The 24,938-nt window shown below is 40.1% G+C and overlaps 3 protein-coding genes across 7 annotated transcripts in view; 2 read left to right on the forward strand and 1 right to left on the reverse strand.

The window, feature by feature from the left end:
• The first annotated feature begins 331 nt into the window (after positions 1 to 331).
• On the forward strand, positions 332 to 9,251 carry LOC108440861 (vitamin K-dependent protein C-like). The gene is made up of 8 exons (XM_017720007.2): positions 332 to 629; positions 931 to 1,014; positions 2,719 to 2,876; positions 3,160 to 3,184; positions 4,927 to 5,067; positions 5,905 to 6,026; positions 7,048 to 7,165; positions 8,692 to 9,251. The coding sequence occupies exons 2-8, from the start codon at positions 942 to 944 to the stop codon at positions 9,249 to 9,251; spliced, it is 1,197 nt and encodes a 398-aa protein (XP_017575496.1). The 5' UTR covers positions 332 to 629; positions 931 to 941.
• Positions 9,252 to 10,843: 1,592 nt separating this feature from the next.
• dusp28 (dual specificity phosphatase 28) lies at positions 10,844 to 21,621 on the reverse strand. Of its 4 annotated transcripts, XM_017720009.2 has the most exons (4): positions 21,522 to 21,621; positions 14,806 to 15,141; positions 12,138 to 12,218; positions 10,844 to 11,371 (listed from the first exon to the last, which is right to left on the reverse strand). In XM_017720009.2, exons 2-4 carry the CDS (start codon positions 15,139 to 15,141, stop codon positions 11,231 to 11,233), a joined length of 558 nt encoding a protein of 185 aa, XP_017575498.1. In that variant the 5' UTR covers positions 21,522 to 21,621; the 3' UTR covers positions 10,844 to 11,230. The 4 variants fall into 4 exon arrangements, 3 of the variants coding, with proteins under 3 accessions (XP_017575498.1, XP_017575497.1, XP_017575499.1); XM_017720008.2 differs by lacking the exon at positions 21,522 to 21,621 and having other exon boundaries at positions 14,806 to 15,380; XM_017720010.2 differs by lacking the exon at positions 21,522 to 21,621 and having other exon boundaries at positions 12,130 to 12,218; positions 14,806 to 15,380.
• A 3-nt stretch (positions 21,622 to 21,624) lies between these two features.
• wdr33 (WD repeat domain 33) overlaps positions 21,625 to 24,938 on the forward strand; it is a 30,207-nt gene continuing 26,893 nt past the window's right edge. For both annotated transcript variants that reach the window (XM_037530830.1, XM_037530829.1), the window contains exon 1: positions 21,625 to 21,762. The gene's annotated coding sequence lies outside the window, so the exon portion shown is untranslated. The remainder of the gene's footprint in view (positions 21,763 to 24,938) is intronic.

Raw genomic sequence — 24,938 nt, forward strand, 5'->3', positions numbered from 1 at the left:
GTTATGTTGTCTTCATTATGCAGAAGTTGTACCTATGGTATTTCCAACAGGCACAACTGTTGAGTTAAAATCAAACAGATTATCTATTTTACATGCTGCAAAGTGAAGGGTGCTGCAGTGTTGGTTGCCTTCATATGAATCCTGCATTCTGGTTAATATGTTTACAGAAATTTCAGGATGTAGCATGTTTATAAATTGTATTTATCAAGGTGGCCTACCCCCTTTGTCAGAGTACCTAAAAATATATTCCCGCCTACACTTCTGAGTCACAGTTTGCCGGGTTTTATCATTGCTCGGAAGAAACAGATCAATAAAAAGTGCTTGCAGATTCAGACTGCACTCTGAATGAGCTCACATGCTCGCTTGGAAAAAACAATAGCACATTCAAAAATAGAGGAATGCTTGGGAATCTTTTATCCAGTGATGCCTCCTTCCCAGCCCACATATACACACATATGTGATTTGGCTTGTAGAGTCGGCTGGAGTTTGGTTTAACTGCTAACGGTTACTCATGCATTGTTGAATACCTGGGATTCAGGACAAAACCAAGCCTGTCTGATGTCTGTCTCTCTCCATACAGTTCTTATCTGAGGAGGAACCAGACTGGATTGGTCAGATCTGCTAATCTGGTAGGAGACGTCTGTTTTTACACTGTAAAACTGGACAGTGCTGAGATATAGAGGTGATTCTAGGACAGTGTCATCCGTGTTGTGCCATGCAAAACTATGCTTTGTGTTTTGAATTCCAATTACATAGAATTAAATATTAAAGTGATTATAATTAACAAAATATAAGTGATTATCGTGGATTTTTTTTCCAATCCTATATCGTGTGTACTGGCAAAATAAATATATTTCAATTATTTTCTAGGACCTTTGCAAAGTACTGTGTCATTATATAATAAGAATTTGGGTCCTGCTATATCCACAGTGTGTGTAACCATGGCGAGGATACCTTTCCTCTGCTTTGTTGTGCTGATTTTCTTCTGGGCTGCTACAGCTCTCAGCGTTTCAGGTATGATCTCACATTTTAAAAATGTAATTAAGTAAAAAAAAAAAAAAAAAAAAATATATATATATATATATATATATATATATACACATATATTTGATAAGTACATATTCTAACTGAAATGAACTGAAATGAAATGTGTTACTGAGAAATGTTGAGCACCTAAAAAATATCTGGGACATTAGTTGGTTGACCAAGAACGTATTGATCTATTTGCTGGGAAACTGTGAACATTCCCAAATCCCTTGTGTATTTGACTACAGCTTTGACGGGCTACATGTAAACAGAATAACTGATGCATTTATAGTTTAAAAGGTATTATACACACACAGATCATGGTCTTGCGAGGCCCGTGTGACCAAGAGACTTTGGAGGCCTCTGAAGCAAAAAATAGAATGAAAAAGAAAAAAGAATGAAAGAAAATATAATAAAACAACGTTTAATGTTTATGTACACTGTAATTTTGCACACACTTTGAGCGATGCTGAAAATGTGGTTTATTGAAAATGAACAAAATTAGCCTTATTCATGTGCAAACACTTTTTTTTGCATAGCATCTGAAGGTTATTGAAGGTTAAACGCTAAGACCGTCACACTATCCACAATATCCCATTTGAATGACGGCAACAAATGTATTTGGGTCATTCCATGGAAATGGCACATTTTGAGTCCTCATCTCCTCTTTAGGTGTATTTTATCTACTGGGTCACAAAAATCTATATTTTAACAGCTTTACACATACATTGAAATATCTCCTTTAATACAGTGTATTTTTTTTATTTGATCTTTTTATGAGAACTTTGTTTATTTATTTATTTTTGCTGACACCACCTATTTTGTCATGTCCCTCATGGCCTTCAACGAAAGTATACTTAGAATATACCAAATACAACTATAAAAAAGTCCATATATTTTGATGTCAACCTAAACAACTGTCTGTGTTTAATTGTTTGTGATATTATTTTTCAAAATTAATTGATAATTATTTATTAAAATCACATTATTTAGTTCTGTACCTAAGTAACCCCTCAACCCCGTAACACAAATGAATCTCCCCCACAAAAACAATGGTATGATCCATATGATCCAGATACATCAAGAAGTGACATCACTCAAGTCTTTTGGACAACAGGACAGCAAAGACAGGCAAGTGGCTTCCTTCTTTTATTTAATTTTGGTCATTTATCTTGTGATATTGTGGTCGCCAAACTCAGTGACTCAACACCGTCACATGAAAAAAAGATAGAAAACTATTACTTATAAAAAAAGTTTTTTTTATTTCAAAACTATATGCTAATTCTGAATCTCATGCATGCCATGTGCTCTCTCTCTGGTATACAGTATGTAGAGCAGCGGCCATTTTGTGCAAAAATCACAACCCCGTCACACTCAACCCCGTTACATGTTTGACTGTGAGGTTTACATATCAATGATACATTTAAGCAAAAAATTTGAAAATGTCAAAGTCCAATTTGAACCATTCTAGTGGAATGACCCATTTATTTGTAGTCATTTAGACTTTGTGTGCATTCAAGGACTACTCTAATAACTCATCTAATGTCTACATCTGTGGTGGATTGTCCCAAGTATTTGGGCAACCTTGAGACTTGTGGTGTCTCAGCCCCAATGGCCCAATCCTTTATGACCCAAATCCCCAAGCCCACCCCCCAGGGAGGTTTTTTTATTGGCCTGTCCGTTATGTATCAGTCTTCTACAGCAGCCCAAAGGCTCACATGCTCCTTCGCTCCAAAAGAGCCAACAGCTTCCTGGAGGAAATCAAGACAGCATCACTGGAGCGAGAGTGTATGGAAGAGGACTGTGACTTCGAAGAGGCCAGAGAGATCTTTGAGAACAGAGAGCACACGGTCGGTCATTATTTATCTTATTAATAATAAGTATTAATGATAATAATAACTAATCTTACTACTAAGAACCAGAATCTGATGTTACCACAGTGTTTTTATATTTTTAATAACATCTTTTTAAAGGCTTTATCTTTTCCCAACAAAGACTTTTGGAAACTTTTAAAGGATATGCATGGCTTGTTATTGTTGAAATATTGTCAGAGGTGCTGGCAGATTACCAGACCTAATGCACAGTGAATGTAAATGTCAATATAATCCAGCAACTGACTCTTTTCTCCTGTAGTTGGAGTTCTGGGTGCGGTATGCAGGTGAGTGTGACTTTTGGTACAAGGGACCCCACAAATGTTTATGTGAAGTATGGTATTGACAGAAAAACATCTTGTGATTACATCAGTGATGACTCACTGTTTTTGAGATATTTTATTTATGATGTATTTTTGCATTTTTTCTTTCCTCTATATATGCTTAATTATTATTTTATTCTCTTACCTTAGCATTTATAACATGTTTTCCTGATTGCAATTAATGAAGCATTCATTCATTTTCACCCCCCCCCCAACCAAAAGCACAGATGTACAGTTCCAACTGTACATGTCATTGCTGATGTAAGGAGACCTTGTATTACTAATAGTAACTTTGAAGAACTTTAAAGTTTTCTATACATTAATGTTTTTATTTATTTATTTATTTATTATAAACAGTAGCAGTAAATATATGTGCGTTTCAAATTTGATGCCTGCAACACTTTCCAAGTCAGTTGGGACAGGAACATGTGTTGCATTAGTGTTACATCGTCTTTCCTGTTAACAATACTTAATAAAACCATCTGGGGACTGAAAACACCAGTTGATCCAGTTTTGAAAAGTCTTCAGCTGCACAACCGTACATGGTCATGTGTGCTCCATTGTGTGTTTATATATCTTCTGGGGTTAATGGTGCCTTCACAGATGTGGAAGGTACACACTAAGGCTTGGTCCACAAATCCGATTGTATCCAGATGGATTTTTGACCGTCTGGACAGCAAAAAATTTATGAAATTTGATTTTTGCAGATCAGATCCAACCCCAGTTTGGAAGTGGTTTGAAATGCGATTGAAATCGGACTTTTAGAGACGTATCTCAGACTGGATGCTCTGGCCGCTCAAATATGATTTCAAAGCATCTTTGGCGTCACTCGCAACACAACAAACAACAACAATGTCATATCCAGACTGACGAAAAGCTGGGGTTTGAGAAGAGCGCCAAAGATTCATGCTTGTGAAGAGACCTCCATCTCTCCTACATCCATGTTTGAAATCCACATCACTAGCATAGCTTTTTAGTTACTAACACCTGCATTGTTACCAAAGCAAACCATGCAGATCGGCTGCTGATGTCTGGACAAACAAATCCGATCTGATCTCTTGCAAATAACAGTGCAGACAGTCATCTCAAAAGATTTGAGATTTGAGAAACAAATCCGATTTGCCTGCAGTCTGAACACAGCCTCCTAACTTATCCTTGCTTATGAAGGACTAGGCCTTTACTTGGATGCTCCTTTTATACCCAAACATGACCTGTTTCACAACACTTGTCATATTACAGACATCAATTTCAGAGTAAGCATATATATACATATATATATATATATATATATATATATATATATATATATATATATATATATATATATATATATATATACAGTTTTTGTTTAAATATACATCAAAGTGAGTTCACGAATCACTGCTTTCTGTTTTAATTATATATATATATTTGTACTTCTCATACTGTCCTATTGAGGGTTGCAATAAAATGGCCACAGAATGTATGTAAAAGCATGTATTAGATACATAAACTACAGTAAAGTAGTATAAGTAAACTACACCAATGGCCTGCATGCATGTTTCACGTTTCCAGATGAACATGTATGGAGAAAATCTCGAAAATTCTGATTATGAAGAATGAAACTTTGATTTAGGTTGTAGTTTGTCACTATTTTCACTAAATGTTGGGTCAGAGTGTATTAGAGTGACGGAAGGACTGATGGTCCTCTCTGGCCTGGCCCTCAGAAACCACATCCCTTAACTGCTCGGAGAACAACGGTCACTGTGACCATGACTGCTACGACAGGAAAGGCAAAACTGGCCGTTTCTGCAGCTGCATCCAAGGATACCAACTCCACGAAAACTCCAAGGAGTGCATTCCCAAAAGTAAGGACATGTAGTGTGATAGTTCTGACCTGTGAACATGAGCACCAAAAAGAAAAGCTGGACGTTCCGTGTCGTTCTTGCCACACCGAGGTAGTGCTTTGGTAAAAAATTGTTATATTTGTTAATCTGCCAGTTATAATCTTGAAATGAAACGAATAGAACATCTTTTACAAGTTTCAAATGTCTGTGCTTAATTTACACTCTTAATAAAGATGGTTCTTCAAGGGTTCTTTGGTAAAGACAATAGTTCTACACAGAACCATGAACAGACTCACAGTCTCACCAGGCAGAGAGCCATTTAATCATTCAAATGGTCTATTGACTGTTTGACTGGTTCTTCAGATTGATGGAGAACGTGCTGTATATGAAAAGAGTTCTATAAAGCACTAAAAAGGGTTCTTCTATTGTTTCAAGCCTGGCACCATAACAATAGCAGAATCATTTTTGGTGCCATATAAAAATGGTTCAAATGGTTCCTTGAGTGCTCATGGTTCAACCATTGTCTTTACTAAAGACCCCTTGAAGATCCATCCTTTTAAGCGCAGTGGCTGAAAAAGATAATTTGCTTGTGGAAATACAACTAGAATCCCATACGGCTACTGGCAGAAATTCGTATAAATATAGAAGCATTTTAGTGTTTTGAGAGTTACGGTTCAAACTCTTAAGGCCCAGTTCTGATAGTAACTGTTCACCACCGCGCCAAACGTCTCCACTTATCGACTACATTCGGGGAAAAGATGTCTTCATGTGATTTTTTTCTCCAAACCACTGCTTTAATTTGCATCTTGTTCCTGTGTTAAAGGAATCGTTGTCTGTGTGTATGCCTTTGGTTACCAGGTGAAGATTCATGTGGACAGATTTTGATTGCCAAGTCGACCTACAGTACTAAGCCCAGACCAATTTTACAGCCATGGCTTGTTGGTGGTGAAGTTGGCAGAAGAGGAGAGAGTCCCTGGCAGGTATTGAAGTGTCCAGTAAGAATACATTGTCCAATTGTTGTGATCTTGAAACTGATTTCCAAAAATGACACTGCCATGAATCACCTACAGCTGGGGAGCACAACTCTGATCCTGGAAATTTCCCCGTCCTGTAGATTAGCTTTGAGGCGGAGTGAGTTTGACAAACTCATCAAAAGATTCCTTGACCTGTGCTAAACGATCCGTCCTTATACAGCATCTTTCAACGATCAGGCATAATATCATGCTCCATCATCAACTCCTTGCTTCTACACTCATTGTCCATCTTATCAGCTCCACTTACTGTATAGCTGCACTTTGTAGTTGTACAGTTACAGACTGTAGTCCATCTGTTTCTCTGATACTCTGTTACCCTGTTCTTCAGTGGTCAGGACCCCCATGGACCCTCACACAGCAGGTACTTTTTGGGTGGTGGATCATTCTCAGCACTGCAGTAACACTGACGTGGTGGTGGTGTGTTAGTGTGTGTTGTGCTGGTCTGAGTGGATCAGACACGAGTTTTTAAACACTGTGTCCACTCACTGTCCACTCTATTAGACACTCCTACTTTGTGTGTGCACCTTGTAGATGTAAAGTCAGAGACGACAGCTCATCTGCTGCTGCACAGTTTCTGTTGGTCATCCTCCAGTCCTTCATCAGTGGTCATTTTTGGACATTTTTGGATGGTGGACTGTTCTCAGTCCTGCAGTGACACTGAGGTGTTTAAAAACTCCAGCAGCACTGTGTCTGATCCACTCAGACCAGTGCAACACACCATCACCACCACCACGTCAGTGTTACTGCATTAAAATGATAACAATCACCCCCCCATCTCTACCCCCTACATCTCTATTCATATTCTCCTCTACAACCCCCATTATCCCTCCTCAAACTCCTTTTCCTCCTTCCTCCCCCTTAGTTTTCAATGTATAGCTTTCAAAGGTCCTGGTGACCAGACTGGACTGGTGACACTGATGACCAAGCTGTGCCCGTGCGTGATTGTCTTCATGTATGTGCTTTCTAGGCTCTTATACTGAACGCCGGTGGAGATTTTCACTGTGGTGGCGTCTTGATTGACGAAAGCTGGGTCCTCACTGCTGCCCACTGTCTTGAGACAAGCCTTCGCTTCAGCGTCAGACTAGGTTTGTCCTGCTTTCCTTCTACATCCGACGTGTTTTTAAGGCTGATTTGTTTTTCACTTCATGCTAGCAGCATCAGGCTGAATGTTTAGTGTGTTTAATGCTGTGTTTAATCATAAGACACATTTTGTTTTCGCACAATACTGGGAGGGGGAAAAAAATAATAAAGAAATATATAAATACATACATAAATACAAAAATAACTGTGAGTGGTATTCTTGAAAAGTGGAATTGTTTAGCAACCACAGCAACCCAGCCACAAAGTGTCAGACTACGTCAAAATCACAGAGCAGGTTGCCAGGTGTTGAGGAGAATAGTGCATAAAATTCTCCAACGCTCTGCTGAATCAATAACTGCAGAGTACAAACCTCTTCTGGCATCAACATCAGCACAAAACTGTGCATCACCAAGTACAACGCCATGCGTTGGATGGAGTGGTGTAAAGCTTATCGTCTCTGGACTCGGGAGCAGTGCAACGTATTCTGTGCAGCAACAAATCACGCTTCTCTATCTGTCAGTCAACGATGGACGAGTCTGGGTTTGGCGAATGCCTGACTGCATTATGCCAACTGTAAAGTTTGGTGGAGGAGGGATGATGATATGGAGTTGTTTTCCAGGGGTTGGTCTAGACCCTTTATCTCCAGTGAAGGGAAATCTTAATGCTTAAGCAGACCAAGACCATTTTGGACAACTGTACGCTTCCAACTTTGTGGGAACAGTTTGGGGAAGAACCTTTTCTGTCCATAAAGTCATGGCTTGGTCAGTTTGGTGTGGAAGAACTTAATGGGCCCTAACAAAACCCTGACCTCAACCCCAACGAACACCTTTGGGATGAACGAGAATGAGTTTGAGAGCCAGGCCCTCTAGTCCAACATCAGTGTCTGACCTCACAAATGCTCTTCTGAATGAATGGGCAAAAATTCCCACAGACACTCTCCAACATCTTGTAGAAGGCTTCCCAGAAGAGTGGAAGCTGTTACAGCTGCAAAGGGGCAACCAACTCCATATTAATGCCTATGGGTTTAGAATGGGATGTCATAAATGTCCATATATGTATGCATGTATGTATTCTGTGAACAATACACATCTGCTACTGAGATGGACCAATGACATCACTAATGGTAAAAATATTGTTGGTAGCTTGCTGATAGGGCCCATCTGTTCATTAGAGGTAGGATTAATACAACCCCAATTCCAAAAAAGTTCGGACACTGTGTAAAATGTAAATAAATGTAACTAGAAACAAAATGCAATGATGTGCAAATCTCATAGACCCATACTTTATTTACAATAGATCACAGAACACACATCAGATCTTTTGAGACATTTTACCATGTCATGAAAAACATTAACTCATTTAGAACTTGATGGCAACGCATCTCAAAAAAGTTCTTGCCACCCAAAATGTCTGTGCACAGATCTGTTTACAAGGACTTTTTAAACGTCCCATAAGAAGAGGCACTAATCTGTTTATCGGCTTTGGTCCTCCAAGACCAGACTTTGACGCTCTTGACTTTCTACCCCTTTAGGTGACTATTTTCAATTAATGAAAGAAAAAAACGAAGTTACCATCCCTGTGTCCAAAATCGTCTCCCATCCAAAGTACAACCCCGAGACGGCGGACAACGACATCGCCCTCCTGCGCTTGGTCTCTCCGGTGAAGTTCTCCACCTACATCCTGCCGGCGTGCCTGCCGAGCCGTAGCCTGGCCGAGCGAGTGCTCCACCTCAACGGAACCCAAACAGTAGTGACCGGCTGGGGCAAACAAAATGAGACAGCGACCCACTACAGCTCTGCTCTCGGCTTCATCAACGTCCCCCTGGTGGACCATGCAGAGTGCGCCCGCCACATGGTCAACAACCTGACCCAGAACATGCTGTGCGCCGGGATAATAGGGAAGGTCAGGGATGCCTGTGAGGGAGACAGCGGCGGCCCCATGATGACCCAGTACCACAACACATGGTTCCTCATAGGCCTCGTGTCGTGGGGCGAGGGATGCGGCCACACGGACAAACTGGGCATCTACACCAAAGTCTCCAATTATCTGGAGTGGATAGACAGCGTCCGGAAGGAAGCAACGGGTCCTTGATCCGTCATTTGTTAATCACTATTGCGTCATTGGCCTTTGCTATACTGATATAACTGGAGGCTGCAATATGCAAATGAGCCAATCAATCACAGAATTTTTTTTTGTGCGCAGTGATCATCCTGACCAATCACAGTTCCAGATGAGTATTTCTGTGTTTTGATGAATCAAGGGGTGGATGTAATCCAAAAAAGATCAAACATCCCATCATCTGTATTTCGCTGTTGTCGGAAAAAAACTTGTATTTCCAAAATAGTAACTTTACAGGAGAAGAAAAAAAACTCCTTTACTTTTAATGTAAGTCAATAGAACCAGAATTATTTCCAAGTCATTTTGGGCTGTTTCTTTTGGTCCATTCATCATGAAATTTAGATATAGTGTAACGTGGAGCGATGAGGAAGCGGACACATATGCGTAGAAAAGCAAGATTTATTCGGGGCAAATCCAAAATCAGGGTCGAGACAGTCCAGGGTCATAGAGCCAACACATAGAGAACGGGGAACAGACATAACGTAAGAAACACAGGATCCAAACAACACAGGGGTGACGAGGGACAGGTGGGGAAACAGGTGGAAACAATCAGGGGCGGAGTAGCGAAACAAGGGGGCAGGACATCAAAGAATCAAAACAAAGGGGCACGTGGACGACCAGAAAGTAAACAGAAAAGCACATGGAGGAGTGGGAGGAGCCAATCATGACACACAGTCTAAAGGGCAACAGATATTTTCAAATTATGCCAAAAACTGGAAAACATTAAAAATGAACATACAAGGTTTTTTTCAGACAACAGCGATGTGCTCTTAAAAAAAAAACATCTTAAAAGCATCATGCGTTTAATTATTCTGCTATTCAGAGAATGGGAAACTGCTGGCTGAGAAAATTAGGTGTTAAATGAGCATTTAATAACTATTTATTAATCCAGACAACAATGTTTCATTCATACAACATTATTAGGCTACAGTACATTCATATTTTGAATTTTCATTGCATACATCAAGCCTTGCTATGTAAAAGCAAAATGTGGTAAATAAAAAGCTTAAAATATGATTTGAAATTTTGTTTCTAACCATATGAAAGACATTTGGTTTTTGAAATTATTGTTATTAAAGTGAATTCAGTGAATCCATGGAGGGAGGTGTAATTGCTAACAAGACAAAAGCCCTTTCAGACATTTTTACAATCAACCCTTAGACGTCAAGAGGTATTACTGTTGCTTCGACATGCTACTTAATTACCTAAAGCTGCACTATGTAAGACATTGTGTAAGACTGAAAGGAGTAACATTACTGGGTCAGGCTAAAACATAGTAAACGTGTGCTGCTGCGAGTCATTTACTCAATCCTGATTTGAATGTTAGAAGTGTTGCTTATAGTTATTATTTTAAATCCATCACGAGTAAAAAATCAGAGATGAAATACAATACTATATTCACTCATATCAGGAGGCACGTTCTTCACAAAGGTCGGACCGAGTTCTCTTTGAATTCTCTTGCTTGAAATCAGATTCATCCACTCAGGGAAGGGGTTCGAAACACAACCCACACTACAAAACGTTCTGCACATTGCATGCAATTACACACTTCCGCCAGAGAGGTCTCCAAATCCCCAAAGCTTACATAGTGCATCTTTTATTAGTGCTTTGACATTCAGCTTCTGATCTGCATCAACGGGTTTCATTCCAAATTACATCTTTCAGTTTGATTCAGGGTCAACAAAAATAGATGAGTTTTCTGTGTTCAACATGAAACTGCACACACAACAGTAACTTTTCATTCAATTTAAATCATATTTCCACTCCTACCAACAAATACAACTGTGCTATGGACTGAACGTTTACAGTCTGCACTTCCCATACAATGTCTATTAGTTTCTATGAGCTACAAGTGAACAACAACAGCAATCACTGACTTCTAAGGATAAAGTAAGTTCCTGAGCATGGACAAGTACTGTAGAGATTCCTTGAGAACTGAACAGCACCATGATTTAAGACCACTTGAAGTACCTTGTGGTTAATGGGACAAGGATGAAATAAACAATAAAATACTTTTTTATTAGGATGTATGACCTCTGTGTGAAAAAAGTCGTTGTAGAGAAAACTGCAGACGTTTGTGTGTCTGTTGTGTTCTGGAAAATGTGAAAAGAAAAAAAAACTATCAGTGACAAATAAATCTACCTAATTTTAAAAGTAAAACAAACTTAGCTTTTCTAGGTTCATTATGAATAACAAATTACAGGATTCTTGCACAATTCAACAGCAGAGAACCTGAGTGCCACTATGTAAGGCAGTATTTAAGTTACACAGTTAAACGGTGATAAAGGGACAGTCTAAGGTGTCTTACTTAAAGGATACAATCTGCAATATTGGCATTGTATTTAACTCTTATTATTCGGTTATTAATCTTAAGACATTCAGTAACTAATATGAAACTACCATTTCAGTTATGCAGTACAGATCTTTATACTGTAATGTGTTGCACTGAATGTTTTCTTGATTCAAATGTGAACCTCTTTCCACATGAATAAAACAGATTACAATCAACCCATTTATCACAGAAACTAGGTCAAATGAAATATAAAAATGTGCTGTAAGATTTTGAGAAAATGATGTACACATTTGAATTAACGCATTTCTTTTTTCAGTGTAAAAATCACGAGTGCATGTGTGGGTCCAGACTTCACTCTCATAACTACATACTAGTTTTGCAGCAGTTGATCGTTTATAGCAGGTAAGATTAATAAGATAGAATGATAAGCTGGTAGTTACAGGTTTCAGCTCCCACATAAACCTACCTAAGGGCAACAATCTATATATTTAACGTAACACTGTCTAAGCTCTTTGGTGAGGTCAAGTTGGAGAGATGTTCGAGCTGCTGCTTGCTGACCTCCTGACCTGCAGCTCCTGCTCGTATCGCTCCAGCTGAGCCCAAAAGCCTGGGTTGGGCTCCACCACTGACCGGGCACTTTTCACAACCTGGGGGAACAAGTGACATGACTTTACAAAAGCAACATGAAGCACAACATTACATTAATACAAAAAGTGTCACTGCCCGGGCGCCATGGATAGGGCTGCCCACCGCTCCGGGTAAGTGTGCTCACTGCCCCCTAGTGTGTGTGTTCACTAGTGTGCATGGGTTAAATGCGGAGGTCTAATTCCTCTGTGTGCAAACACAGTTGGCAAATGGTTCTGATCAATGATCAAAAGGTGCAGCTGCATTTTAGCGAGCAGGTTACTGAAAAGATGTGTATTTGTATACAATGTACTGTCAAATTTAGTGTCACTAAACATGCATTTCACATTTTTAATTCTAACGGTTGGTAGATATAAAGGGGTTGCCTTGCAACAAAATTAGGACACTTGTGCTGTGGTACTGTTACAGTACTGTGCAAAAGTTCAAGACATCTAAGCTAATTTTTTAACAATTGACCTCAGCAGTGAGTTTATCACAATATACATTAGAATAAAGTCAAATCCAGAATTCAAATAAACATAAAAACAATAAAGAGTAACAAGAATTTCTCGGGTCCATATTTTTCCTTGACACCTTCACAGCCGCCACAGAGACTCGTTAATATCATCGATTACATCATGAGCTCAATTTACTGAAGCACTGATTGGTCAAACCAGGAGCTGCTTTTTAACTACATGTAATACTGGGCTTCCTCGAGGAGAGGCTTGGAGATGGGTAAACAAACAAACTAACATCCAGAAATCACTTTATTATATATATCATTGTTAATTAATATTCTATACATTCTGTTTATTCAAATATTACTACACAAATGAATAGATTTTGAAAATGTTTCTTGGGTGCCTAAGACTTTCGCACAGTACTGTACATACAAACATTTTCACAAGGTTCTATAAATATTTTCCACCTCGCCTTCCTGCATCTCTGGCTGTCTGTACAGTCTCATTGTGTGCTAAGAAAAAACTCATTTAATGTTTTGCAATGAAATCAACAGTTATTAATTATGTAAATTACACACTTGAAAATGAGAGTCATTTAGTAAAGAAAATGGTTCTATATATGAAGCCCTCTTAAAAAGTTCTTCACACAGTAAAAAAGGTTCTTCAGACTGATGGAGAATGCGCTCTAGATGGTTCTATATAGCACCAAAAACGGTTGTAACAAACCTGACGTCATAACAATAGAAGAACCCTTTTTGGTGCTGTACAGAACCACGCATGCGTGTGAACAGCATACTCCGATTTCTTAGATCAGAGTGAGGTCTAGAAGTCTGATAAAGAGAGCTGGAGTTTAGCTCAGTACTCAGATCTCTCAGTGTATGTAAACTATCTTTTGACTTCTCAGCATTTCTGAGCATGTGCGAAAACAGACTGCGGTACCAGAAATAAGCGCGCAGCGTTGCGGCAGCAAGACACTTTCGGAGCGATGCTGGAACAGACTACATGCCTCACGAAATGAAGGATTTAAACATTCTTCATCTTCTAGAGGATGCATGTTCATATTTTCAGGTAAAGTGGCGCAACGCTTTTTTAAAAAAAAGCCACAGCATGAAGTTTGAGTTTTACCTTAAGTTTACCTTAAGTGAGTTTACTGGCTGGTTGCAAAGCTGAAATCTGATTGCTGTCTGACTCAAGTAGTCTTCCCATTATCTGATTCCCCAAGTGCATCTAAACACGCTGATCGTCAAAAATGCTTTTCTGCAGTTATTGGATTATTAAGTGCATATAATCAGCTCCACTTACTGTATAGGTGCACTTCGTAGTTCTACAATTACAGACTGTAATCCATCTGGACTCAGACCGCTGAGTCATGGTTTCTGTTGCATATGTGAACAAGCCAAACTAAGCCAGACCCCTCAAACGGCCCCAAAAACAAACCGAACTGAGACCACCTCTCGAGATGGTCTCAATTTGACTCGTTTGTACATTGTACACCGTGAAAACAAAACGGCCCTGGTCCGCTTTAGCTTTGTGTTATGATGAAGACCACAAGGCTCCGTGTACACACAGCCAGTCTTCAGCACTTCAGCAGGTAAAAACTGACTAAGGATCATTTAAGATGCTCCACTCACTGTATAGCTGCGCTTTGTAGTTCTACAGTTACAGACTGTAGTCCATCTGTTTCTCTGATACTCTGTTACCCTGTTCTTCAGCAGTCAGGACCCCCATGGACCCTCACAGAGCAGGTACTTTTTGGGTGGTGGATCATTCTCAGCACTGCAGTAACACTGACACGGTAGTGGTGTGTCAGAGTGTGTTGTACCGGTACGAGTGGATCAGACACAGCCGTGCAGTTTTTAAACACATAAGTGTCACTGATTTACCTGCTCTGTGGGGGTCCATGGGGGTCCTGAGCACTGAAGAACAGGGTAAAAGGGGGTAACAAAGTACCAGAGAAACAAATGGACTACAGTTCATGGACAATGAGTGTAGAAACAAGCATATTTGAGTATCGTGAAGAAGATCCTGACATATCGTGATATGAACCTCTACTATTTCACTGTGTAAGTATTGCAGCAGTAATCGATCATTTACTATAACATTTTGTCCCATTGAGCACAAAGTGAGAAGCAGTAGTTAAAGGCCTTACCTGGAACGCCTCTGTTAAGGTGAGGCCCTGGTGCTTCATCAGGAAGGCCACACAGATTGTGGCTGAGCGGCTGCGACCGTTCTTGCAGTAGACGACTGTCCGGCCGCCTCGGCCCGCTTCGGCGTGGATGGCGTCAGCACAGCGGTCAAAGTACTTATAGAGGTCCTCGTTGGGGTCATCGTAGACGGGCACGCGGAAAGTGCTGACTCTGGTGGAGGGGAAAGGCTGCTGTTTGGACACGTTGATGCAGAGCGTTACTGCCTCCTGCTGGACGAGCTGGTCGTTGCAGGCTGAGCGAGCGTTGCTGATCAGCAGCGCGTCTGTAACCGGACACATCTGAAGCATCGAGAAGAGTTTGGAGAGCAGCAGAGACACTACAGCCGGTTTAACTCACACACATCACTCACACACACACAAAGCACCCTCAGCTCTACGTCTGGACACCCTAACACTAACACTATAAGCTGTCCGTTTCTAGCTGGCATGAGGAAGGCAATGCAGAGGTCAGTCTGATTCCACTGAGTGCTGCTATATTTACAGCAGGAGCCTGAGGCTTCCTCCAGGTCCTAATGCCACCCCAGTCTCTCCACACAGTGGCACCAACAGGATCTTATGGGCCCAGACAGATGTAGCTGCCACTAAGGGCATTTACATTTACGCTCTTACCCCGCAGGCGAAGGTGGTGTTAGGAGTCTTGCCCAAGGACTCTTATTGGTATAGTGTAGGGTGTTTACCCAGGTGGGGGACTGAACCCCAGTCTGCAGCGTAGAAGGCTCTGGTGTTACCCACTACACTATCCAACCACGTCTATTGACTACCTGTCCACCGATTAATGGTGCAATTTGTAAGATTTTTGGTTTAAAACAATACAAAAGTAACTAAAGTTGTCAAGAGAGCGAAGAAATAACACTTTTGATGTCACGACAAAGATGTCTGTGTACTTTGCTGCAGAGATACCGACTTAAGCTTGCATGCTAACCAGCTAGCCCTGCCCCGTCCTGCCTCGTAATACCAGAGAACCGGGAGAGTGCAGTGTGTTCTGGGTTTCTCAAACACTAGAGGGCGCTCTTGAGCGACCCCAAATCGTAGTTTATAAATGTTTAAACATTTTTAATGTAAAAGGATGCAGTCATTTCCTGAACATTGAATATGATAAAACATATTAGCGCCGCTGTTCTGCTTCTAAGAGCTTTTAAACTCGAGTTATAGGACTTTAAAACGGCGCCTCATGCGGGTCCATGATGTCAGTGAGTGCGAACAGCCAATGAGCTGCTCCGCTCGCCCATCAATCATCACGCTCTAGCAGTAAAGCCCGCCTCCTGCTGCCCTAAAATCTATTTGCTGTAGAAAAAAGGAAATATATTGGTGAGTTTTCTTTGCTATTTTAGTGGAATACATCCTTCTACTTTCTAAAATTAAAGAAACGTTCTGGGTGAGCGATTCGTTTTTAGCCGTTGAGCTCCTTTCACTCCCATTTATTGGGGACTCGCTCACAGGTGCCCTCTGCTGTTTAGCAGCTCTGTTTCGGATATAACGGAGGAAATAAGAAGTGGCCAGGCTCCTCATAAATTTAGCTTGGATCGTTTAAGGACGGGTAGCCAATGAAAGGAACAGGGATGAAGTTTGGTGCTGAACTTGCAACATTTCTTCTAGAGTGGTAAGGAGTGGGAGGAGTGAAGAGATTACTATACACTGGTTTACTATACTAAAATGACATTTTATTAATTTCACGGTGTTTCTGACCCTACAGAAATAAATGCTATATTTTTCTGTAATGCTAATACAGGTAGATTTAGTCCCAATGTCTACACTTTATGTGTACAGTCGTATACACGAAAGTTTGAATATCTCTGAACAAGTTGTGTTGTATTGATTTTCCATGTGAAAATAGGTTAACACAAATTCTACAGAGAGCACACTTAAATACAACACTGTCCTCAAAATATACTGCACAATTACTGTTTATTTGTTGATTTAACATGTCAGGAAGAACAAAAAACATTCAATTTAAAGTGTCCCATTACTTTTGCACAGACCACATTTTAGGTTTTATTTTTTTCCAACATGTTAAATTAACAAATAAACAGTAAACGTGCTTGGAAATGTGCAGAAGTCTGTTCACTCTGAAATACAAAATACACACATCACACCGTTATACACCGGGGATACACGCTTTTCGGTTGTCTATATTAAAGGTTTTAATAGGTTTTCTATTCTCAGAAGAAGAATTTAAATCAATATCAATTATTTGTTTATGTAGTACTTGTCTCAACTTAAAATAGATTTAATCAGTAAGTTCTGTTTGTGTGCCGTAAACACAAGAATCACATTTTTATATTTCTAAGAAAGATTTGTGATCAAATGAGACCTTAATCTGTTTCCAGGGTCTCTTTGTTTACTACAATGACAAAATAAATGAGACATATCTTCAAACTGTTCAGCTAATAAACAGTCGTGCATTTAAACGTGCATTAACTTTGCACACGTTCTTTCCTCTGAGACCAAATTTTATCACGGTCAACATCATTTATATGTTTATTCCAGTAAAACAAAGCAATTTTAAGAGAGATAATTTCATGCAGAAAAACGATGATTTATTTCTTATTTTTAGCAGAAGATAACCTAATAAACAAGCTTTATATAATGTTAGACAACAGATAAATCCGGCCACGCAAGCCGTAACATCACAGGTTTTTCACAAACGCTGTATCACTCCACTGAGACGCTGTTGCTAAGCAACGACTTTGACAGCTGTAGGAGACGCTCAAGCCATTTGAACGTTTTTACTTCTTACTTTGCCACAAAAAGAAAACAGACACTGTTAAGATCACATTTGACCGACAGCCGATTTGGTCCGACTCTGAAGACGAGACGACACTAAATTCTCTAATTGTCAGTTGGTCTGTGTGGAGCTGGAGAACAAACTGCCGGCTGTGCAGCAAGTGGGCGGAGCTTGTTACTCTGACATAACAACAAGCTGCTTGTTAAGGAACTATAATTTGATGAAGGAACTGTAACACTGAAACATTTTAAGCGCAGCGTTCACGGCCCAGTTTGTTAATTTCTTACTTTATTTATTTAACTGTTCTATAAAAGCCAATAGAACACTTGAGGTTGTGTGTTATCGCTATAACATCAAGGCTGTGATTCGCCTTCGGCTCATGCCTACAACCAAATCACAGCTGTGATGTCATTTTGCGATAACACACTCCCTCTCATGTTCTATGGCTTAATTATATAAGGATTGATTGATTAACACAGTTCAAGGAATGTTTTGATGAGTTTGTAAAGCTCACACTACCTCAAAGCTAATCTACAAAAGGGCCAAGAAATTACCCTCACTTTCAACAGAAGGGTTGTGGCAGGATGAAGCAGGATTCTGCTTCCTAATGAAATTTCTGCTTCCTAAATTTCTGTTTCCTAACAAAATTTCTGCTTCCTAAATTTCTGCTTCCTAACAAAATTTCTGCTTCCTAAATTTCTGTTTCCTAACAAAATTTCTGCTTCCTAACGAAATTTCTGTTTCCTAACAAAATTTCTGCTTCCTAATGAAATTTCTGCTTCCTAACAAAATTTCTGCTTCCTAAATTTCTGCTTCCCAATGAAATTTCTGCTTCCTAACAAAATTTCTGCTTCCTAATGAAATTTCTGCTTCCTAACAAAATTTCTGCTTCCTAAATTTCTGCTTCCCAATGAAATTTCTGCTTCCTAAATTTCTGCCTCCTAATGAAATTTCTCCTTCCTAAATTTCTGCTTCCTAATGAAATTTCTGCTTCCTAACAAAATTTCTGCTTCCTAAATTTCTGCTTCCTAATGAAATTTCTGCTTCCTAATGAAATTTCTGCCTCCTAACAAAATTTCTGCTTCCTAAATTTCTGCTTCCTAATGAAATTTCTGCTTCCTAAATTTCTGCCTCCTAATGAAATTTCTGCTTCCTAAATTTCTGCTTCCTAATGAAATTTCTGCTTCCTAACAAAATTTCTGCTTCCTAAATTTCTGCTTCCCAATGAAATTTCTGCTTCCTAACAAAATTTCTGCTTCCTAATGAAATTTCTGCTTCCTAACAAAATTTCTGCTTCCTAAATTTCTGCTTCCCAATGAAATTTCTGCTTCCTAAATTTCTGCCTCCTAATGAAATTTCTCCTTCCTAAATTTCTGCTTCCTAATGAAATTTCTGCTTCCTAACAAAATTTCTGCTTCCTAAATTTCTGCTTCCTAATGAAATTTCTGCTTCCTAACAAAATTTCTGCTTCCTAAATTTCTGCTTCCTAATGAAATTTCTGCTTCCTAAATTTCTGCCTCCTAATGAAATTTCTGCTTCCTAAATTTCTGCTTCCTAATGAAATTTCTGCTTCCTAAAAGAACTTTTTACAAATGTTCTTTTTATAAATGTTCTTTTTACCTAAAAGAACATTTTAAAATACCACACATTTTTTATCCTTGCCACGTCCTTGTTGCTTAAACACGTTGTTGTTTGTGTGTGGATGTATGCATTGTCCTTCCATCTGATTTGGTTAAATATGAATCTGTATGTATATTTCTTCCAAGGTGTCATTGGACTGTGCATGATTGTTAATTGAAATTTAAATAAATAGCTAGATAAAAAATACATGCATGTTTCTGTGTAGGTGAACAACACCTCCTTAGGTACGTGTCTGTTTGTGTGTGTGTGTGTGTGTGTGTGTGTGTGTGTGTGTGTGTGTGTGTGTGTGTGTGTGTGTGTGTGTGAGAGCAAGAGATGTGTGTGTTTGGTGGGGGGGGGGTGTTAACTGTCACTCTGTGATTATGCCGCTCTTAGTGGAGAAGCCTTGTTTGAGTCCAATTTGCACCCTCTGAACAAACAGTCATAACTCGGGAAAGGAAGAATAAGAAGTATGAGAGAAAACAATAGAGCGCATTTTCAAGCACCTCTAATATCCAACCAAGATCTCTGAGGAACATTTCCAACACCTTGTTGAAAGTCCGCCATGAAGAATTAAAGCAGTTCTGAAGGCAAAAGGGGGTCCAACCTTTCACTATTAGTACCTAATAAAGTGGCTGGTGAGTGTATGTACAGCATATACATGCATAACTCACTTCTAAATCTAGAACATGCCACACTCCAAAAAAAGACAGTTCTTTAAGGGTTCTTAGTAAAGGAAATGTTCTATAAAGAATCATGAACACTCAAAGAATGATAATCATGATCATGGAAGACTTCTTCAGAACGTGTTGTAGGTGGCTATATAGAACTTCTTTGAAAAGGGGGTTTATCTATTGTTACTATGTCAAGCTTGTAAACATAGAAGAACCCTTTTCAGTACTATGCAGTAGCCTTTTCAAAACGGTTATATGGGGCTCTTGTGAAACTCTAAAGCAATACAATTCCCAATTTTACCAGACAAGATCTGAGTATTTCAGAAACTGCTGATCTACTGGGATTTTCGCACGCAACCATCTCTAGGGTTTCCAGAGAACGGTCCGAAAACGGATGAAAACGCCTTGTTGATGTGAGAGGTCAGAGGAGAATGGGCAGACAGGTTCGAGCAGAGGTGGACAAAGTACAGAAATCATATACTTGAGTTAAAGTAGAGACACCCACGGTAAAATATTACTCCAGTAAAAGTAGAAGTCCTTACTCTAGACCTCAACTTGAGTAAAACTACAAAAGTATTTGGTTTCAAATGTACTTAAGTAAGAAAAGTAAAAGTACTAAAAGAGTAATTCTGGCTCTGATGTCCTGTTATCATTTTCATAACCAGACTGGCTTCATGAACTCATTTCAGGTGAAAGTCCTCCAGCGTCTCTCTTGGTAAACCAGTCTTTTAATAGAACGTCATTAATTAGTGACGCTGACGTCTATTAAAATGATCATAAGCACAAAACACTGAAGGTAAACAGTTTCCATCAGGGAGAACGTAGTGGCTCTGAAATCACTTTTTACACACAAGCAAAGTTTCAGTTTCAGATTTATTTACAACTTAGTTCCAAGTTTAAGTTGAATAAAAACTGGCTTTAAACTCAGGATCACAGATGAGCTCCTTTACTATGTTGATCTGTAGGCGTCTGTTCATAAACATAAACCAGCCCAAACTCATTTACTATAAAATGAAATGGTGTTTGTAGAAATTCAGAAAAAAGCCGCGTCAGTCTCGACTGCATATGTGGACATATTTCTATATTGTGCTCTATTTACTCAAAGTTAGGTTAGTTCATCATTTAGGTGACGTATGTGCTCCCACATTTTTACGCTGCTGCGCTGACATTGAACCGTGTGCTGCACTGGGTCGGTATGACCAACAGGTCAAAACCAGCTCTAAACAAAGTGACCGCTGGGCCCTGATTGGTGCTCTGGCTTTGCGCTTCTTTCGTTTTGACATGTTACGTTTTTATACACACAGAAACCAAAAGGAACAACAGATTTCTCAAAATGTAGGAGGAAAAAGTCGGATATTAGACTCTGAAATGTAGTGGAGTGAAAGGAAAAAGTCACAGAAAATGGAAAAACTTCAGTAAAGTACAGATATACGAAAAAAGTGTCCACCACTGGGTTCCAGATGATAGAAAGGCAACAGGAACTCAAATAACCAACCAAAATCTCTGAGGAACGTTTCCAGCACCTTGTTGAAAGTTTGCCGTGAAGAATTAAGACAGTTCTGAAGGCAAAAGGGGCTCCAACCTTCCACTAGCGAGGGGTACCTAATAAAGTGGCCGGTGTGTGTACATTCATAACTTACTCGGCCTTACGACGTGTACGCGCCTTCGGCTGCGTCATGACGTCACCGCGCGCCCGACTGAAAGCAGCGGGTCGAAGCGGAGCCTCAAGATGGAGATGGAGGCCGCGGGCTGACAATCCGGAGACGGTTTTAATGTTGCTGTGTTTTCCCAAAAGAGAGTGCAAACTCGTCTCCGCGAGGGAAGAGGCGTGCGTTTAAACGTAGCTAATATAGACTCAGTCAGCACTGGATATTTTTGGGGGTGAGTTCTACACAAGAATTGACGAGAAAACTACCGAGGATGAGCGAGCGACATGTTTCTTGACCGGCCGCCATTTAAACCCGCTGCGTTGAGAGGAAAACGCGCAGCGACTGTACAGATAAAGAGCTTCTATACGCTGTTTTTAAACCTGCTTTCCGTCAGAAACGAGCCAGCCGCTTGTGTTGTAGCTGCTCTGCTAAAATAAAGTTTCACAGCTCTGTGTGGGTTTTGGGGAACGTTGGGTAGCGCGCCAAGCCAAGCTAAGCTAAGCTAAGCTAAGCTATCCACCATTGTGTCCCTGTCGCCACAGCGCTAACGCTAACTCGCCGACGTACGGCTAAGATGCTACGTTTTCGCGAATAAACATCACTCCTAACGAAACAAGTTGGCTTATTTTGTTGTGAATTTGCCGTTCCACCTTAAATGCTGCGGCGGTGACGTTCTAGCGCTTGAGACGCAGCCCAGCCGCTGCGGCGTTTAAGGTGGAACGGGCGAAATTCGGGAAAGAGGCTAGCGAGTAGGAAGCCAACGCAAGCCTCGTTCACCTTTTAGGTGTTTTATTTAGTCCGGAGGGGCGGTTGTGTGGTTATGAAGGGCCGACGGCGAGTATCGGACGCATTAGAGCCGTTTACGAACTAAAATGGTCTGGATTAAGGAGCTCTGGTCTAGGGCTAACAGGCTAAGCTAACGCTAATGAAACGGTTTATGTTCATAAATCTGCTGCGTTGCCGTCACGAAAGAGGCGGAAACGAGCAGATTGGTTCGACCAGGTGCTCTGGAGCAGGGAAAAGGCGTCAAACACGTTGTATATGAATCATTTGGAGACGTTAATCGAACTCGTTTAGCTAGCTAGCGCTCCCTTGGCGACGTTATTTGGTTCTGTTGCTGTTCCGATCTTCACTGTATCTACAGCACAAATACGGACATCGTATTTCCTATCCAAAGCCACAGGTGTCCACTGTCTACACGTGTCTTCTGAGTGTTTGTAGGTAATGTTGATGGGAAAACGATGAAAAAATGTTTTATTTGGAGGCTCTTTGGCCTTAAAACATCCTTTATGTGTCCCTCCACCATGAATATATCAAGGTGAATTGATTGCAACTCGTTTACATGCAAAATGTAATCATTCTTGTGAGGGGAGCTTTTAGAGGTGGACGTCTGGTTACCATCACCACCACTGTGAACAGCTCTGACTCTGCAGGTTTCTCTAGAACGACGTGTTTTACACCAAGCTGTTCTGAATGACTTTGCTTCCATCTTAACTGCTATGTAGACCTTTTGAAAAATTGGAGGAGTTGCCCTTTAAAGCAGAGCTACGTTTATGTGGCTCTGGCAGGAACATGTGACGAGCTTAAAACTGAAAATGTCCATTTGAAACAAGAATAGGTTTGAAAAGAATAACAGGCGGTATAACATATTACTCATAACATATTACTGATATTTCTTTGTGTACATGCCACTATCAGCAACATATTATTGAGAAAATAAAGGGAAAAAATGGCAAGTGTGGCATTCACCGCGTTTTGGAGCAGCAGCCCATCATGTATAACTTCAGATCTGGCCTGCAATGTGCCAGCTAGGCTGTCTAGTCATGTCGCTGCTGTCGGAAACAAAGGTTTTTAATTTTTTGCCTTATTTGAAAATTGTGCAGAGCTCCGCTGATGTCATCCTGTTTAAGTAAAAATAATGAGTGGCCACGCCTTAACGCGTGGGAACGAGATCCTAATGCATGGCCACGACTTAGTAAGGTGTGGGAATGAGATGACCAAGTCATGGCCATGACTTAGTAAGGCGCACGCTTTCCTAAGTCGTGGCCACGACTTAATTATCTCGTTCCCGCGCCTTACTAAGCCGTGCATTAGGATCTCGTTCCCACGCGTTAAGGCGTGGCCACTCATTATTTTTATTTATACAGGATGTCGCCAGCGGGGCTCCGTCACATTGTGTATAAACTTAATGAAAAAAGAACCAAAACAAATGGCCCAAAATGACTTGGAAAGACGTCTGGTTCCATTGACTTACATTAAAAGTAAGGTATGTTTTTCCCTTCCCCTGTAAAGTTACCACTTTGGATATACAAGGTTTTCTTTGGACCGCAGCGATGTGTTTGTGCAGGCATTGCATCTGAAAGTGATGAACACGAAGGAAGCAAATGCATCAGAAAAATCTGAATCACTTCAAAACCCTGCATATCAAGGTTGATGATTGTTTGGTAGAGATTATTGAGCAGATTTTTTTCAGCCTTTGCAAATTAAGTGTTATGCATTTTTTACTCATTCATATTCATGCATGTGACTGTATTTCTACACATTCAACACTTGCATGCAGAAACTACTGAACTGAGCCCATGAATGATGGCCTGTAATGTAAGATGAAGTTTGTTTTTGTTGTTGTGCTGTTTTCTGTCGATCCAGGGAAGATGCTATGTAAGGGTGTTAAGGTGTTTAGTGATAAATATAATTTTTAATAAAGGATCATTTTGGTGTTCTTAAGCTGTAATAAATGCAAGGCACAGTCTTTGTTTAGACAAAAAAAAAAAAAAAAGTTTTCACAAGTTAGGTCTCCAGTATTTCAAGTAGACTAACAATTCAGTAAAAAGTCTGCAGTTAATAATTTGTTTTGCAAGTATTAAAACACTTGAGTCTCACTGAACTTGGACAATATGAAACTGTTCAGGTTTTGTTGTTAAAGGGGAGTGTGTGTGTGTGTGTGTGTGTGTGTGTGTGTGTGTGTTGGGGGGAGGGGGGTCACTTGGACTGTTTGGCTCTAAAAGAATTAAATTGGCCACAAAACGTAAAAGTCATTGCACTTCTGCCTGAATTTGATCATTTTATCAATTTTGCCAACTGTCTTCTTCAGTTTTCAGGGCAGTAAAAACTCATCAGTATGTGCTTTGAGCAAAACTGGTTGTTGATGTTTCTACATTACTGTACTGAAATCTTTAATTATGGGGTTTGTGACTGCTGATTAGTGAGGCCTGTTGTTGATGTTGCTGTATGATTCTTTGCTGAGAACCAACATTTTACAGTGTTTAAGGGATACAGTACCTGCAGCATATCGCTGTTGTCAGAAGAAACCCTGAAGGTTTTTCAGTTTTTGATATAATGTAAAAATGCCTGTTGCCTTTTACATTGTCTGTAAATTTCATGATAAATGGCCAAAAAGAAACGACCCAA

Source organism: Pygocentrus nattereri, chromosome 19 (assembly GCF_015220715.1).
Source record: "Pygocentrus nattereri isolate fPygNat1 chromosome 19, fPygNat1.pri, whole genome shotgun sequence".
Lineage (NCBI taxonomy): Eukaryota > Metazoa > Chordata > Actinopteri > Characiformes > Serrasalmidae > Pygocentrus > Pygocentrus nattereri.